Source organism: Dermacentor andersoni, chromosome 9 (genome assembly GCF_023375885.2).
Source record: "Dermacentor andersoni chromosome 9, qqDerAnde1_hic_scaffold, whole genome shotgun sequence".
Classification (NCBI taxonomy): domain Eukaryota; kingdom Metazoa; phylum Arthropoda; class Arachnida; order Ixodida; family Ixodidae; genus Dermacentor; species Dermacentor andersoni.
The window spans coordinates 62,106,086-62,125,467 of record NC_092822.1 but is presented as its reverse complement, the minus strand read 5'-3'; the positions used below and the strand labels follow the sequence as shown (position 1 = coordinate 62,125,467).

Here is a 19,382-nt window from a genome sequence, read left to right as displayed (position 1 = left end):
AGGCCCATCAGTTACGTCATCCGTTATAGTCACTGATTCATTATCATTGTGCTCATTCCTTACTGCTTCTTGTTTCTCACGCATAACGTGGACGTTTCATTCATCAGTACCTGCGTCCTTGAGACGTGTGCATTTAACTTGGGTGCCTGGTCATATAGGACTAATTATAAATGAAATTGCAGATTCTTTAGCCAAGGCATCCATAAGTGGCCCAATTCTCCTGTATTGCCCTCTTGACTGATCATACCACTGCTGCTAGATTTTGCACCAGTATCATTATGCAGGCAGTGTCAGGCTCCGCAATAACTGCATAGACTACGAACTTCTTCTATACCCTTGGCACATACACGAAAAATTGAAGTTTCCATCACGAGGCTGTGCTGCCGTGTACTTATGTTAAACTTCTATCTACACAGGTTTGATCCCTTCACCATCTTGTGGGAATTTTTTCTGTAATAAGAAAAAAACTACTAGAAATCCCACTGCATATTGGCCTAGATTTAACTGTGTCATTGATCCTATCTTTTGGATCTGCCATTATTGGGTTCATCCACAGAAATGTTTGCTTGTAAATCCAAAATTAGCTGATTGAATCTAATAGATTACCATGTTAGACTCACTGTTTCCCCTCCCCACCATAGTTTTCATTTATTAATTTATTTATTTTTTATCTATCTATCTATTATTAGTTCTTTTATTCATAGTTTTGTTCTGGGTGCTTTTCTTATTTTTGACAAAAATTTCACATTCCATGCTCCAACGTTCAAATTGTTAATTCCCTTGTATTTGTACACCTAATTTAACCACCTGATTTATTGCCAATCCTCTGCTGTGGGTGTGCACCACAACTACTCAGGAAAACATCAACAATAGCTCGGGCCGTTCGCTGCTGCTAGACCTTCACCTTTAATATTCACCTTTAATTAAATCTCGTTACATTTGGTGGAGGTTGTTGGAATCCCTTAAGTCACCCTGGAGCTCGACACTCGTAGGTTACCCACCAACACCTTGACTGAAGCAACCAATGCGCCGTCTGAACCCATGGCTGCTCCTGTCACTTGTGCCGGTGTTCTCCATCAAGGCAACCTGGCCATCTTCAGCGGGACCGGAGAACATGACGTCAAAGGCTCGCTGTCATCCTATGAACATGTAAGCGCTCACAATAAGTGGGATGACCAGACAAAACTGATTAACATCATATTTTACCTTGCTGACCTCACAAACCTGTGGTTTAAGATTCGTGAATCTGACATCTCGAGTTGCTCCACATTGAAGACACAATTCACCAAATTATTTAGCTGCCCCGATGTCCACAAGCTACGTGCCAAACAGCATCTACACCAGCGAGCACAGCAGCCGGGCAAGACTTTTCCCAGCTATATTGAGGATGTATTGCACCTCTGCAGCCATGTTAATCCAACGATCACGGAGGATGAGAAGAGCAAACATATTCTAAAAGGTATTGAGGATGATGCGTTTCAAATACTGCTTGCCCAAAGTCCAACCAGTGGCAACATTCTCTTCAACATTTGCCAGAGTTTCGACGAATTGTGCCACCAGTGTAACATCTACTATCGAAATGTTCCACAGGCTGACTCCATCGCGGCCATTGCAGTTACGGCTTGCTTGCCATGTCAGACTTCAGCTGAAGGATTTCATTCGAGAGGAAGTGACCCACAAGCCATCGCTGCTCCCTCTTAGCCAGGAGCCTACCCATACACTAACTTCAGCAGTGCAGCAAGCCGTCCGTGCCCAGATATCTGACACCCCCCCTGCTAGCTTCTGTGACGGCACTTCTCTCTTATGCCAACTTACCCACCTATATTCAAATCCCCTGTGGCACCACTCTCGTATGCCAACTACCCATCCCGGGTCAAAGCTCCGCTACTCAACAATGCTGTCACGATCGCAAGGCAACCCCCACCATCGAATTCCGCCGCACCACCGAAGCACTGGGTTCCTCTTTCAACCCTTTCCATGACAGTTACCCCAGCTTCTTTGTCCAGCTGAATCGGGACTCATGCCAGACGATAGGCCTATTTGCTTTGCCTGTGGAATTTGCTCACATTTTGCACTTCCGTCGTCATACCATGTGCGCTAACCATGGCACCTTCGACCAGTTTTGCTGTGTGCCGCAACATGCCGCCGAGATTCATTGCCGAGATGCCACTTACTTGCCGCCAAAACCCTTCCATCACGACCACCGTTCAGAGAGCTGTCATTCTCCTTCTCCACATCGACAGTTGCTGCCATCTATGCGTCGTCGGCCACCTACTTTTGAGGGAAACTGATTAGTGCAGTTCTGGAGGCAAAAAAGAAACATAGCTCATCAAACTTTTTAAGACCTCAGTTTTCACCGCAGAATGTCATTGACGTCCACGTTGAGCGAGCATGTGCACAAGTGCTTGTCGGTACCGGGCCCCCCATTTTCTTCATCCATGAAAATCTTTGTCACAAGATGAAAAAAGTCACGACTTCGCTATCTGGCACGGCACTCTGCACTGCAAGTTCGCAGTGCATTCATCCTACAACTATGCACCCTCGTGTAGTCATCCAAGACGTTTTGTACACCATCGAGTTTTTTTGTTTTACTATCTTGTTCTCATGATCTCTTCCTCAAATTGGACTTACTATCATGTCATAGTGCCATCAACAATTGTTCTCACGTGCAAGTGGCCCTTTCAGTGATATGTGACTCGCCATTGGTGGGCACCCACCTCAGTGTTCGCAAAGTCTTCATTGATGCTGATACCGATCATTCTCCAGAGATGTTGGTGCTTCTGACCTTGTCGTGCACTGCTGTGCTAGAGTCAACTGTGGCATTTACATTATCTGACGTGCTTGCTCACCACAAGGACTTATTTCTCCTGTTTACAGTCCTCACTGTTAGGTCTGAGTTCACTTCAATACCTATATGCAATAGACCTCTCCTGGGGTATGTCCTGTGGCACTGGCGACATCACAGCATGATGCCACTGGCACCCGTGCAGTGATCCTGGTTGGCAAAACACCGCCTCCATCAGCTCTCAGCAAGGTTCAGTCATGTAGTGCTTGTTGTGGGTGTGCGTCATGTGGACGTTTTTTTTTGTTGTTGTTAAACTCCACTGTTGTCAGTCAGATTAATAGTATTGTATGCTGGAGAGCATCACTGTGTAGTAAAAGGTGCAATGTAAAGCTGTTAACACTGGCTTTTTACTAACAGAGATTAACAACATGGTGGTTATGGCGGACAGGGACATTGGCTTTTTGGATATTTGTTTTGTTGTGAGAAAGTGTGCGGTAAAAAATAGTGACAGCATGGGCTCACCTTTGCATAGGAAAATGGAGCACATTGTTTTGTGGATGTGCGTGTGTTGTAATGCGCGATTAGCAGTGTGTCACGTTAGCAAAAATGTGGACGTGCTGACATGTAATAAGGGCAGTCTTAGTGACTGGGCATCGGCAGAACTTCAGGACCTGCCGTTTTTGTACAGGTGGGAATAAATTAGACACAATGATCACTGGGTCCGTTTATCTTAGTGTCATCCTCGCCATGTGGAGAAAAAAAATTTTTTCAGCATAATCTATTGGACTAAACATATTACTGTAAATGAGCTCCTCACATATCTAGTTCTTCCGGAAGAGCGTATGCCTCACCACCAGAAATGTGCATGCGCTATATAATCGTTTTTACCATTGCTGATGCTGTGTGTGTACATTTCGCCACAGGGATTGCATAAAAGACGACCCACTAACCTTATAGCGCTTTATAGCAGATATCATGTGCTTTAGCTAAGACAGTGAACATTCTTGTTTTGTTTCTTGTTCTTATACTTCTCTTTACGACACAAAATTTATGCTGTGGTCATCCATATAAACATGTAAAACTGGGTCTTCCAAAATTAAAGCCATCAAAGGGAGGCTGAAGGCACAGTGAAGTTAATGTGCAACAAATTCAGTATGATTTATGCACACTTCGTGCATTTGCATTCTGATGACTAAGAGGAAAAATTAATTAAAATATGGTGTTTAAAATTCCTTTTCGGCTGAGTGTCTTATGAAGAATGCTGTAAAAGACAGCTCCTGACTAATTTTGAACACCTGGGTTTTTTCGCCGTCTACCTAGAGCACAGTAACTACAGGTTTTGCCTTCCACCCCCATCGGAATTTAGGTGCCACCACCGGGTATGACTGATGGTTGTAGACCAAGTTAATCTTGTATATCGTTTAAAATTACAGCATAAATGGACGCAAATTAAGTACATTCACATCAATGCAATGCTATTTTTTTTCCAGTGATCATGCATTAAGTGAAGTGTCGTTATGGCACGGGGGAAAACGTTCGTCTTCTGTAGTAATATATTTGCATTGAAGAGTAATGTAATTTTTGTGGTTGTTTGATCTACGAAAAAGGCATTCTTACGAAATAACCATATGCTGACTTAAAGGTGCCGTGCACTTGGCAACAACGCTACATTGTAGGATGGTTATTTTCTCAGCACAGTTCCTTGATGCTGCCACTTCAGAAAATAGCAATATGCAAAATTTTCAATCGTAGCCGTTTAGATACAGGCAGCGCTCCTATGCATAAAATCAGTCGGTTGACGTTTTTTGCCAACCAGCGCCCACGTCGGGGGTTCGGCAAATGAGAGGGGCGCTCCCATTGACGTCATGCTGTTTGCAAATAGGGAGAGGTCTATCCGTATCAGTATGCCGTGACCATATTGCGTGGTGAGACATTAGGATTTGTGCAAGCTGTCATGTGTATTGAAAAGTTTGATATTCACAATGGCGCCACCCGTTTACATCTGGATGTCATACCTTGTCTCATCATTCGACTACACCACTGCCGTAGCCCTTTCACCATCTCATTGCACCCAACTTCTTACTCTCCTTAACGGGTTAATTTCTTTGTTCCGACTGCAACCAACCATCCTTGGGTCGCACAACAAGCGTCTCATACCATCGACACCGGTTCACATGCCCTCTTGCAACAGCATGCATATCGCGTTTCCACAGAAGAGCACAGAGTTATCGCAGAACAAGTAGACGACATGCTGTGGCACAGCATCCTTCATCCTTCTCAAAGCCCTTGGTCATCACCTGTCGTTGTAGTGTGCAAAATAGGTGGCTCCATTCGATTTTGCTTCAATTATCGTCGCCTAAACACGATTAGAAGAAAAGACGTTTACCCACTGCCTCGGATTGATGACGCTCCTAATTGTCTGCAAGGTGCTGAATGAATACAGCAGAACCTCATTGACACGTTCCTGTCACGTCCAATTTCCCAGCGCGAACATTCGCAATCGAGAACACAAAAAATGACCTAATAGAGTTATGCTCATTTTTTTCTGGTTCATAAGCTCCCGGAAAACAAGATTTTTTGCCACCAATGTTCAGCACGTCACCAAACTGCAATCGCATGATAAGTTTCCGGGCTGCTAGATCCCATATAAACAGGAAAATGCATGGGGCATCCACAATTGACAACAGTATACAGCTGCCTGCCATGGCAGCTTCACCACAATACTTGCCTGCCCCTCTCTCATCGAAATGCCAGCGCGCATTCTGTATCTCACTTAGGTAGCGGCAAATCTTTTCTGGGGCCGTCGCACACGGCAGTCACAGTTGATAACCGCCAATCCTGTTGCAATAAGCATCTTCACCTATCTGTTTCACAGCGCATGGTGCTGTTGGAAGTGTAGCGCACGCCTTTAATCGGCGATAATCAAAATGCACCGCCGTTCTCTGCTACAGACTGCGATCGTGTACGTTTTCCGGCCACTAGATGCCGTGTGAACAAGATGCGCGAGGCGCGCGAAATCCAGAACAATATGTAGCCACCCATCTCACGTGAAAACGACGGCGCGCACGGTTTCTTATTTCGGTACGAACAAATTTCCGGCCGAGTCGTTGCACACCGCATTCACAGCTATCGCCGCCAAGCCTATTGCGATAAGCATCTTCACCTATCTGTTTTACAGCGCGTGATGCCTAGTGCCATTGATAGTGTACTTCATGCTTTTAGTTGGCGATAATCCAAACGCACCGCTGTTTCCTGCTGCAGGCATGTAGGCATTACGTTTTGCTTCGGCACCATCCGCCGTCACCTGCAAGCTCGATTTCATTTTGGTTTCCCGTCGCTCTCTTAAAACACCACATAATAGGAAAATAACAAAACGCATGTAAAGCCGCCGGAGCACCACCAGCTCGACGCACATCGGCACCTCGTGCTGTGATGATCCGCCCGACGCTTTGCATCACGTAGATGTCAACAATAGTTGAGTCTGTCAAATTTCTTTAATTTGGATTGTACGTTTTTTCGGTTAGTATGTTTTTCTTGTGGTTTTTTTCCAAAACATATGCACGAGGTACTTTGGTACTTGTCTTTAGATTTCTGCTCTGGCTATTGGCACGTTCCCGTGGCTGAGGCTGACCGCCCAAAGACAGCGTTGATCACTCCTGATCACTTGTACGAGTCTAACGTTATGCAATAAATTGTGTTCCCCCTTTATATTTCCCTCTTAACCCTTCATTGAGTGTTGCCTACAGGCAACTTACCAAAAGTCTGCTTTATTTTTCTGAGTTTTTGGCCAACACTAAAACAGGCAGCAGGCGTCATTTGTTGATTTAGAGCAGGGGCACAGGATGAGAGAGAGTTTTTGCACATGACCCACTTTCTTTTGAAAGTACGATGCAAGATCTTTGGCCGCAGTGCTGTCACACACATGGTGTAAAGCAAATAAAATGTGCAGCTATGGTTCACATATGAAGGCAACTGTCTGTACAAATCCCACCTGGAGGCTTGAGGTGAAGCCACTTTCAATTCTCTACCTTGTTTACCCCCTACTGCTGAAGAAGACTGCAAAATATTTCTGTTACAATTGATTATGCTTATTCTCAATGTGGTTAGTATGTTTATATAGCAAATAAACATCTTTTTCTGGTATTTATATGTGCCGTCAATAAAGAGCTAGCTGTAATATCAAACTTGCAGACCAAATCCAGCCTTATATTTGAGAGTACAGATTTGTATCTACTGAGGCTAGTTATCTATGCAGCCAAAACAACACTTTTTTTTGAAGTGCTCGGAAGTTGATCTCTATTCTCCTCTACCAGCAATTCTGGTGTCAATTTAATCTCCATAATGCTGTGTTGATTTTCTTTATGGCTTCGCACATTTTTCATTTTTATTTTATATTTATTTCATTCATGGTAATATTTTATTTTGTATGTTTCGTGTGTTCAAATATCTATTGATGATCTTTTCATGCTGTATTGTGATGCAAAAAAGACATGTAATACTTTGTTATATAGGTAAGTGCAATAATGTTTATTGAGGCATCGTATAGAAATTGGTTGCCAAATCCCACCTCTGTGTTGTGAGCTATAATGTATGTATTAAGAATAATTGTATACAGAGATGCATGCAGGAATAGGAAATTGCGCGAGACATGTACTGCAGCAGCACACTGTGGATATCAGAGTGATATTTGGGTTCCCAGGCCAAGGTTACCAAGTGTTTTTGATTTATGATTGCCAGTTGACACTTTTTGATTGCCAGATGTAGCACTTTAATTCCATGAAATATATGACATATTGCCGCATTCACATCCTTTGCTCCTTGGGACTTTGCAGATTTCTTGCTATCGGCATCCCTGGAGCAGTACCTTTCACTCGTGTCCGTATGTGGCAAGAGGCATTCCTGCCGGCAGTGCACTTACAAAACTAAGCGCAAGAAGGAGATGACCCAGCACCTGCGCATACACACAGGCGAGCGGCCCTTCAAGTGCCATCTCTGCTCGGGAGCATTCACTCAGCGTAGCATTCTGACACGCCATGTGCGCACCCATACAGGCGAGCGTCCCTATCAGTGCCACCTGTGCCCAGAAGCATTCACTCATAATCAAAGCCTGACACGTCATGTGCGCAACCACACTGGAGAGCGTTCCTTTCCCTGCGTTCACTGTGATGCATCCTTTTCGCGGAAGGACCACCTCATGCGCCACATGTCCTCTCACTCGGTGGAGAAGCCCTAAAGGTCAGCAGCTCGCAAGTTTCGTTGTAGATTAATCGATTGATCAACTTTCTTTGTGGCTAAAAATAATTTATAAGCTGCATTGAGGGGTTTCCAGCTCTCTATATCGTAGAGCTTTTCTTTTAATATTACCTGAAAGAAAGTTGACCCTGCCATAAATGAGAATTTTTATAGAATGCCTTCAAGTCGCTTCACCTATGCCAGCATATCGAAATTATATTTTGATTGTGGAATGGCCTAAAATATGTTTGTGACTGTGTAAGCAAGTTTGTTGAAATTACTCAAAAGATACGAATTGAGCAATGCAAACAGAAACATACGCTTGAGTCAGGGCACAGTAGTATGTGCCAAATTTCTTGTCTCTTGCAAAAGTTTAACAACGCATCAATGGTGAAGTTTGCATTTGACATAATTGTAATTCCTAGTTCAAATACTTATGTTGTAGTAACAACTACTTATTTATTATTATGATCTCACTAACGTAGTACACAGTTTTATTACAGACTAAACTGTTGTGCCAGCTGAAATGTTCTCAAGCTGGTCACAAGCTGAAATGCATGCCTCAGCTGAGTTGGTTCTCAAGCTTTAAATGTCCAGTGTCATACTTGTGGTTGAGCATTAGTAAACCCCATAACACTGGTCGGCATTCACACACCAAGGCAACAACATGAGAAAGTGAGCACCACAACTTTTGAGAAGCCATTGGGGATGTTTGGTGATGTCATGTCTGCAAACCAAGTAAAGCTTGTGCGCTGTATTGAAATGGTGTAGTGGGTGTATGCAACCAAAACATTACAAATGCTTCAAAAGCCCTTCAAGGACGACTGCATTTCAAGGTTACAGTCCGAGAGGTGGAACAAGGCGTTCAAGGAGGGCCGGGAGGAGATTGCCTGCGAACCCCATTCTGGACGCCCAACAATGACCAGAACCGACAAAAACATGGATCGTGTCCAGATAACATGGCGTGATGGAGCGTGAGCAGTGTGGGCGGATAACACAGTGCAATGGAGCCTTTGCTTGAACAGCGATATGCTATTAAGTTTTGCGTGAAGCTTGGAAAGAATGCAACCAAAACATTCCAGATGTTTCAAAAAGGCCTTCAAGGATGACTTTATTTCAAGGTTACGGTCCGGGAGGTGGCACAAGGCATTCAAGGAGGGCCGGGAGGAGGTCGCCTGCGAACCCCTTTTTGGACGCCCAACAACGGCTAGAGCCGACGAAAACATGGATCATGTCCGCGAAGTTTGGCGTTCCGACCGTCGACTGAGCATACAGCAAATTGCTGACACCCTACACATGTCCACATTTGTAGTACATGGGATAGTGACCAAGGATCTGCAAATGCACAAAATCTGCACGAAGCTTGTGCCAAAAGTGTTGACTGAAGGTCAGAAAGAACTTCGAGTTTTGCACTGTCATGAATTGTTGGATTTGATTCAAAATGAGCCGGACTCTTGACTCTGTCGTAACCGGAGATGAATCCTGGATGTTCGAGAACGACCTAGAATCGAAAAGGCAGAGCAGCGAGTGGCATTCAAAATCATCTCCCCGCCCCAAGAAAGTGCAAATGAGCATGTCTCGCATCAAAACGATGCTCATTGTCTTCTTTGATGCCCGAGGAATCGTCCGTTTTGAGTTTGTACCGCAGGGAGAAAGTGTCACCTCAGCCTTTTACCTGGAGCTGCTCAAGAGATTGGCACGCCGGGTCGGCGTGCGTGAAGGCTGACATCAAAGACACAGTCAAGAGCTCCACCATGACAATGCCCTCAGCCACATGCCCCTTCATCATCAATGGGAAAGCAAGCAAACCTGCCATTTTACTTCTTTCAGAGTAGAAATGCAAAGGCGACACTCAGTAAACAGTCACATCACCATCAGAATGGCAAATCAATAGTAAATCAATTGTAAACAGAACAAGAGTGCCTTTTCGTGTAACAAATAAAACAATTGGATGCTTTCAGTGAATGGGCTTGTGAACTCGCTTCCTTATTCCAAAGCTTGAGGCCCACAATTTCTTAGCTGCTCTTTCCCAGATGAGGCATTTATGTTCCATAGATGTGCATAGAACATAATGCTTTAGACATTGCAAACATCCTATAATTATATCCCAGTGAACGACTGATATCATATCAACATCCAGGTATGATCCATACGTCCGTGTCCCGTCGTAACATCTAAATGACGTCTTACTAAGATTTATTTCGTAAATATTAAGTAGGCGATATATTGAAGTTAATTCTACATTAAAATTGGACTCTTTATAGACATTACATACTGAGAATGTAGATGTGTACATGCCACGTCATATCGATTTTGCTGCATTTCAAGTTGAAGATTTACTTAAGATGCCATATTGGTTGGGGGATGTAATAAAAGATTTGTGGTTAAGTTTTTATGGCGACTAGATCTATGAAAGCGCTTATACCCCCGAGCATTATTGAACATGAAATGCAGTTTACATTGAATATGATACTGAAGTTTTGGAAAAGTAAAAGGTGGGGAAGCATAGGCTCAGGTTAGACAGCTGTAGGGCTTGTCGGAAATCTTTAGAGGATTGTTCTGAAACGGCCGGATAGCCCATGGCTATGGCATTGTGCTGCTGAACACACGGCGTCTAATGTATGTTGTAACAACATGACAAAATACATTTTTGGACCACTTATAGATATCTAATAACTATGCGATTACCAATGCCCCTCGTGAAGACAAACAAACATGAACAGGTATCTCACTCGACTGCCAACACTCGCTGTAACAAAATGATGGTGTGGTGAAGAGCGGGAACTGAGGGTAGCAAATTCTTCCCTGCTGTCTCTCCCTTCAACGCATCTCTGAAACGTGAGATTACGTACGTGACCTCTAGTGCTAGGCGCGCGCGTAGACACCATCCATCTGGGCTCGCGCACGCTTTGACTCGTCCGGCGCTAGGGTTACCTCCAAGATAGGAGCGGGCGGCGCACGGCCGTGCTATAATTATGTACGTAGACGTCTTTTTTTAGCATCGACACTTCGTTGACTCCCCCCTCCTGCACAAGACGCCCGGCGGGCCTATATCGGAGGTAGCACCAATATGATGCAGTCATATTGGTGCTAATTACGCCCAGACCGTTAATTTTATCTAGTCTGCGACTAATCATCACATCTTGGAAGCGCAGCCGAAGCCACCTCCCAGGCATCATCGCCTCGCGCGAGCGCTGCTTCGTCCGTGCGAACTCTCGCCAATTCCCTAAAGTGTGCCGTACGGTGCCTTCACCTCAACATGTCTATATATGCGGCGGTGCACGCTTTACAGGGGGTGGTAAATTTTCGACAACCGTATAATCTTGAGTACGAGCCGCACATGTGTATGGGCAGCGTCCACAACTTGGCCGCCCGAATATTGGGAAAAAGTTCCCACTGAGAAGCGATGCGTATGGTGCGCTGATGCCGTGTGCGCATTTTCGCAAGCCGGTATTAGATGGGGAGAGCGGTGCTTTAACCTCATGTCCGTGCTGAAGGTTGTCGCGGGCGCCAAGGAGCACGAGACGCGAGCAGGTGGCCGCAAGTTATGCATTCAATTGAAGATAAACAACGCAGATAAAATTCTCATGTCGTACATCAGCTCGTGGATGACGCGCGGCCACTCATCCCATATCGGCGTAACCACGGTGATTGAGGCTTCGTCCTCGATTTTGTGGTGCTCACCAATTTTTGTGCTGGGTGCGAATGGGCACCAAAAGATGACGACCCGACCTAACAGGCTTGGAATAAGGATCAAGTTTGCCAGAAGAACACCATTAAGAAAGCCGGTGAGATAGAAGTTGAAGGTGCAATGATCCTCTATCAAAGGGCACTGCAAAAACAAAAGATGTGGTACACAGCTCTACTTTCGGATGGTGACAAACCGCACCTTCCTTCCCTAACAAGAAGCCAGTGTATGAATACATAGCTGTAGGAAGAGAAGATAGTGTGAATCATGCTGACAAGAGAGAGATAGCAAAGAGAGGGAAGGCAGGGAGGTCAACCAGACGAGCGTCCGGTTTGCTACCCTACACCGGGGGGAGGGAAAGGGGGAACAGAAAGAGGAAAGCGGGATAGAGGGAACACTGTCTGTGCACGCAGCAAAGTGCGTGGAAATAAGTCACGCCTGCGCACGCCTGTAGAGCGAACAACGCGTGTTCCTGACAAATTGCCCGAAGAAGACGGGCAAGTGGTTATGATGCTCTGGTCTCTGATGAATACGGTTCGAATGCTCTTAAATAACCTCCACACTCCGTCAGCGCGAAGTGCAATGCAAGTGCTGGATGCTCTCAATTCAGTGCTTGCAACACTTGAGTAAGCATCATGGCTCACCTGCATCATTATATTCGCACTGAAGTCAGAACGGCTGGGGTTTAGCTTTAAAAAAAGATATACTGCCATGCACTGCAACGTACCGCTGACGCCCACCGGATCCTTGGTCTTCAGTGGTGACTTCAACGTCCATCACCAGCTATGAGCCACCAAGATTGACGGCAGCCTAACGTATCGACGGAGCACTTGCTTTGACATGCTGACAAGAGAATGCGCCCTGCACTATACACCCTCACAGAATCAAAGCAGAACTGCTCTGGAACTGGCAGCCTTGCATGCAAAGGTAAGCTAACTGGTTACCTAATTACTAAGCTGAATAATTATTGTCATTGGGCCTTGAAAGTGCATATGGGTGATGCAAAGGGCATGTATAAGGCAGTCACGGCCATGTACCACCACATTACTTCGAATGATGCGACGTCAAATCAATCTCTCTCTACAGAAGGCCTATAATCATGGTGTTGACAAAATTTTGCAAATGCCAAAGGAGAGCCTACTCCAAAGCACCGCCACAATCTGCCACCCTATGTGAGGCACTTCCTCCTGTGTATAAGCGCTTGTGTGATGAAGCACTTCTTAGTGACACCAACGAGGAAAGACTCAAAACAACAAAAAATCTCCACTCTATGACATGGGCACCTGCACCAAAGGAACAGCATGCGTCATTCACTGTGCAAGCAGCTGTGGTTGAGGCTGTAATGAAGTGTAATGCTGGGAATGGAGAGTGCCTCGGCAGCCGTACTCAATGAACTGCGGTTGTATCCTGGCCACACCAGGCGTATGGCGGAGAAAGACCGGCACAGAGCAGCATGTGCACACAAGCATGCCTCTGTTGAAAACTTGCATCGGGCGCTCAGAAAGCATCACCGGAATGACTGCAACCAGGCAGACTATATTCCTGGACGCTAGTGATGCAATGGCAGTTGTATACGTTTTAATATTTTGTAGTCTTCTGTATTAAAAATAAGTTTCCTTTATTTTCTGTTTTTCATGTTCGCTCAAAATATCGCTTTTCGTGTTTTCATAAATTTGCAGAAGGGATATCTCGACCTTCAGGGCACATAGAGCCATTACTTTTGCACACGTAGCTACATGTGTGCAGCTCGAAAGGCCAGGAGCAGATTTTTAAATTTTGACTTTTGAAGATTGTAAGTTAGCCAATAGTTGCATCACATGTTAGCCATTTCTAAATATTAAATTTTAATTTGCTATAAGATTGTCAACACCTGCTATATAAAAAAAGTGCTCCAGCATTTCTTTTCCTTACTCTCTCTAGTGTCCAGCCATATGTCAATGTTAACATTCTGGCTGGTAGTGAGCGTTCTTTCATGTACAGATAAACAATACATAATCAATTTTAGATATCTCTGAACTATTGACCATATGCAAAATTTAATTCCATTCTTGAAACCAGCATGACAAAGTCAGGGTGAGGATCTAAAAAAATTTATATTCGAAAATCCATCTTCCCCCTTAAGGGATCACATGCACCGACTTCCAAGTAAATGTTATTGTGCAAAGGCAAAAGATCTAGAAGAGCTGTATGTGTGCACAGGCATTCGTGTCGGGGGTGTAGCAGTGAAACGTGCTGTGGCAGTGTTGCAATTGATGCGAACTGCAGTGCAAAGCCAGGAACTTCGTGCCATTTAAACATGTTTGCCTCATCACTTGATTGCCTACACACATGGCCAATAGGCTGGTGTTTTCATCCAAGTGATAGTGACAGCAGTATGCATTTGGACATATTGTCAATCACATTACGTTATTCAGTAACCCAAAAGAGCTTCATGTATTACAACATGCCAAGGTGTCTTTGTTGCTCTGAAGTTTTGTGCAATCTAGGAAGTCGGAGAAATCATAATTGAATTACATTTTGACAATAATGACGTTGATGAGTATTTTATCCTGGCTGCAAGCTAGGTAAAAGTTTATTCTTGTTCAAGAGCCATTTTTCTGTGAAGGTGTGAATGATGTATTTAATAGATGTCTCGGTTATAGGAAAAGAGGCTTAACCAGTATTTGCCAGTCACGCTTTCGATGCACTGAGTGCTGGCAAGAGCATTGGGACATTTGTTGTTTGAATTAGGAGCGAATGTGATCAAGACTGATTGTGTTGTGAACTTAACGTCCAAACACTGATTCTTTCGTACTTAAAAAAGGTTTTTGTGTTATTGAGTAGGTTCAGCAGGAGTCAGTGAATAAGTGTTCGTAATAGATATATGAGATTATAATATATTGTGAAGCAAAGCATTGTGCCCCAGCCTTGTGTGCTTTGTGTGGGTGGAACTGTTAGTGTTTATGCTGGCTCTGACAGTGATCCTCATGCTGTTTCAGATGTGTCCGTGCCACCTGGAAAAACGTCGAACAAGTTGTATTGCTTGGGCTTCGACTGGAAGCCAGCTTGCCTGATTCTCAAACAACATCCTTTTTTTTCGTTGTTACTTAACACAGCAGCTTGATCTATGGTTGATTTATCATTGTGTTGGTGATACAACCCTTTACTGATTGCTACCCATGCTATTCTTGTCTGGAGCAAGTCTGATGGCAAATTCGCTTGGTGTCCCATCATTTTACTGAAGTTATGAAAAAAAATAAAGGGTTTCATTGCACTGACTTCTATGTAATGACCTGGGTAAAATAGATATACCCTGCAATGTATGAACAGAGAATTTAATACACAATGTGGAATATTGACTGTTTTTATGTATACATATGTGCAATAGCATACGTGGGGTGGGGGGTGAAGGCGAGGAGGGAGGGTTCGTTTCATGTCGCTGTTGCTTAAGAAATGCAACAGGATCATGGAAAGTGTTTACAATGCACTATTGGAGCGAAAGAATCTCTTGTTTAATGCTCAAAGATGGCACTGTCCCACCACCTTCAAATTAAAAGTAATTTGACTATTTAGCCCTTCATTGAATGTTGCCTACAGGCAACTTACCAGAAATTTTTTTTTTCTTGCTGAGTTTTTGGCCAACACTTAAACAGGCAGCAAGCATCATTTGTTGGTTTAGAGCAGGAGCACAGGACGGGAAAGAAGTGTTGCACGTGGCTCACTTTCTTTTCAAAGTACGATGCAAGATCTCTGGCCGCAGTGGTGTCACACACATGGCGTAAAGCAAATAAAAGGTGCAGCTATGGTTCACATATGAAGAGAACTGTCTGTACAAATCCCACATGGAGGCTTGAGGTTAAGCCACTTCCATGTTTCTACCTTGTTTACCCCCCACTGCTGAAAAAGGCTGCAAAATATTTCTTATAATTAATTATGCTTATTCTAAATGTGATTAGCACATTTAGATAGCAAATAAACGTCTTTTTCTGGTATTTATATGTGCCGTCAATAAACGGTTTTAGCATAATATAAAAATTGTAGGCCCAATCTGACTTCTATGTGTTGGGAGCCAAAGTTTGCACTTACCAAGGCTAGTTTTTTTTTTATTATTGATAATGATGCTTTCTTTTTAATGTTCAGAAGTGGAGCTGTATTCTCCTCTACCAACAGGTGTCACATCAATTTAACCTCTTATATATGCTGTGTTGGTTTTTATATTCTTTCTTTAGTTTCCCATATTTTTCATTTTGTCTTATACTACTTTCATTTATGTTAATATTTCATCTCATATGCTCAAATATGTTCAAATACATGTTCAAATATGTATTCATGCTCTTGTGCTGTTTTGTGATGCAAAAGAAAACGTAATACTTTGTTTTATTCGTGAGTGCATAAGTGATTATTTAGGCATCATGTTGAAATTGGTCGCCAAATCCCCCCACTGTGTTGCGAGCTGTAATGTATGTATTAAGAATACTATTGTATACAGAGATCTATACAGAGATAGGAAATGGTGTGAGACATGTACTGCACCAGCTCACTGTAGGCCAACGTTATCAAGTTTCTTGCCTTCAAGTGTGGCAACACTTTTTAATCGCCAGATGTAGTACTTTAGTTCCATCAAATAGATGACACATTGCTATTTCTGTTATGTTATTAGTATTTCTGTTACGTATTTCATGTACTTTTCATTTTTTTGTGTATGTATCCACTTTGTGTACCATGCTTGCCCTGTGTGCTTGAGTGTTTTGTGCACTGAGAACGGGTCGGGGAAGGGAACTGACACTTAGTCAGGCATTCGTGCCTTTTTGTCAGCCTCTTTGACAGAGATTCTCTGTATTTTTTTCTGTCAAATAAACATTCATTCATTCATTCATTCATACACTGACTTCCTGTGCTCCTTCTGACTTTGCAGATTCCTTGCGATTGGCATCCCGTGAGCAGTACCTTTCACTCGTGTCTGTATGTAGCCGGCTGCATTGCTGCCGTCAGTGCACTTACAAGACTAAGCACAAGAAGCACATGACCCAACACCTGCGCATGCACACAGGCGAGCATCCCTTCAAATGCCACCTGTGCCCAGAAGCATTTACTCAGAAGAACAGCCTGACACGCCATCGTGTGCGCACCCACCTGGCAGAGCACCCCTACAAGTGCCACGTGTGCTCGGATGCATTCATTCAGCGCAGCTGCCTGACACGCCATCTGCGCACCCATACAGGCGAGCACCCCTACCAGTGTCACCTGTGCCCAGAAACGTTCACTCAGACCAGCAACCTGACACGCCATTTGCGTACCCACACTGGAGAGCGTTCCTTTTCCTGTGAACACTGCGGTGCATCCTTTTCGAGGAAAGACCACCTCACCAACCACATGTTCTGTCATGCAGGGAAGAAGACTTAGAAGTCAGGAGCTCGCAGTTTCTTTTTTTCTAGATTGACTGATTGATTTTGACACATTGACACATTGATTGACATATGTCCCGTCACTTGGAGGAGAAGCCCTAAAAGCCCTAAAGGCCAGGGTGTCACAAGTTTTGTTGTGGATGAACTAATTGACTTTTTTTTCGGCATAAAATGATTTATAAACTGAATTGAGAGATATCCAGCTCTCTATATTGTACAGCTTTTCTTTTAATATTACTTTAAATATTACCGTTAAAAAAGATGTAATATACCAAAATCAAGATTGTGGGATAAGATTGAACAAAGTTTGTAAAGACACGCTTGTATCTACTAAGAAAAAAAATGTAACAAAAATGATGAGATGTACAAGATATATTGCTATCACTATCTCTGAAAAAAATAAATTTTCATTGAGCAGTTGTTTCACTACAAAATTAAGTGCAAGCTCTTTTTTCATTCATTTAATCATCCTTATTCGCTCGCATCTCATACCCCTGTATGCCGTGAGGTATTTAACCTCGCATTAAAAAAAAAAGTGCAAGCACTACACGTTGGTGTTCTGGGCTGCAGCCGTTGATGTTCTGGGTTGGCTTGCATCGTCGTCGGTCTCAGATTCAAAGTCCGACGAACAGTTAGCATCCTGACTCGCTGCTGCTCGGTCCATCAATAAAATCAGCCACAGACACGGAGAAATCAAGAGATCTGTGATCTTTCGAAGCACGCCCGCCGCTTCCGGAGTGCGTTCAAAAATTAACACCTGGTGGGGAAAAAGCAAACTGCTTAGAAAACAAAAATATAGTTCTCCTCCTTCACATTCTACTGCGCAGTGTCTGTGAGCAGTGCAGAAGGTCTCAAAAGCGGCGTTTCAAATCATTAATGGTGGGCGGCCATTTTTGCTTTCTACTTCGACGAGCGCAAAAACTTCGCAACGCATTCAAAAATTACCGCCTTGTAGAAAAAAGCGAACAACTTAGGAAACGAAAGAACAGTTCTCTTCCTTCACGTCTGATAGTGCAGTGTGTCCATGAGTGGCGCAGAAAGTCTCGAAACCGGCGTTTCAATTAAACCATAGTTAGCAGGCTAACAACGCTGAATGGGCGCGGTATGGGAATAGTTAAATGTCCAGTGTCGGACTTCTGGTTTAGCATTCGCAAACCCCATAACACAGGTCTCCATTCGCACACAAAGGCAACGACTTGAGAAGTGAGCACTGCAACTTTTGAGACGTTATCAGTAATCTTTAGTGATGTCTTGTCTGGAAACCGAGTAAAGCTTGTACGCTGTATTGAAATGGTGTAGTGGGTGTTGCCTCTGGCCGGAATCTGCTGCTGAGATATGCAAACATGCGGACTGGAAAATTGTACATGTGCACTCATGTCACATGTATTGCATGATCCAGGGTTCGGTGGAACGCCGTCTGGCAAGTGCTGTACATTTTCTTCTTGAAAGCAAACAAACACTAACCAAAGTTTAAACAAAAAGCAATTTTTTTCACGTTTCGAGTGTTCTACGGGTTCTTCGTTCACATCTTTTGTGAGATGTGAATGAGAGACCCGTACGGGACTTCAAATTTCATAAAAACTCTTTCTTGTTGAAATTTTGGCATGTGTTTGTTTGCTGTCAAGAAAATGTCTTGCAAGAATTGATGACAGTATGATATTTCTCACAATTAGCATTAAAGTAGTTTAGTGACAAACTGCATTACCACTGCCAAGATGCGTCATGTTTGAGGCGTGAAAATGCATCCAGGTTCTCATCTCGTGCGTCCCTCTAAGACTACACAATCTAGCACTGTCACAGCGAAGTTTGTACATGACACATGCCTGAATATATATAATGCAAGTTTGATTCTGCCCAGCATCAGACAATTTCTAAAGGTTTTTTTTTTTACATTGACGAGTACCACACATACCCACTGGCACATACCCAATTACCAAAGTTGCCATCAAAGAGGTTTGTTGAATAGCAGCAGGTACTCAGTGTCACATAATCAAAGACCAAAGTTGGTCTAACGGGTGGTTTTGAGCCCAGATCCTTCAGCACAGCAACATGGTGCTAATCCCTTAACCCAATCACTCAAGTTGGCTAGAAAATGGTTGGAGACAATGATGGCTATTGAAAAGGGCATTAAGTATCCTGTGAATGCTAAGCAAATTAGAAATTAAGAGCAGTGGCTGGAAATGTTGTTTGTACTTTGTACGGCATATAAAGTTCCCGCTGGTGTCATGGTTTTGGAATGTGTGAAACACATGCCAATTTACACAGGTGCATCCAGCAGTATTGCAGCTTCCGA

The 19,382-nt window shown here is 43.7% G+C and overlaps 1 protein-coding gene across 1 annotated transcript in view; it reads left to right on the top strand.

Moving 5' to 3' along the window:
- LOC126528565 (uncharacterized) overlaps positions 1-16,564 on the top strand; it is an 89,813-nt gene extending 73,249 nt beyond the window's left edge. The window contains exons 9-10 of the mRNA XM_072284542.1: positions 7,737-8,020; positions 14,684-16,564. Coding sequence (XP_072140643.1) covers positions 7,737-8,018 — 282 coding nt within the window. The 3' untranslated portion in view covers positions 8,019-8,020; positions 14,684-16,564. The remainder of the gene's footprint in view (positions 1-7,736; positions 8,021-14,683) is intronic.
- The last annotated feature ends 2,818 nt before the right edge of the window (positions 16,565-19,382 follow it).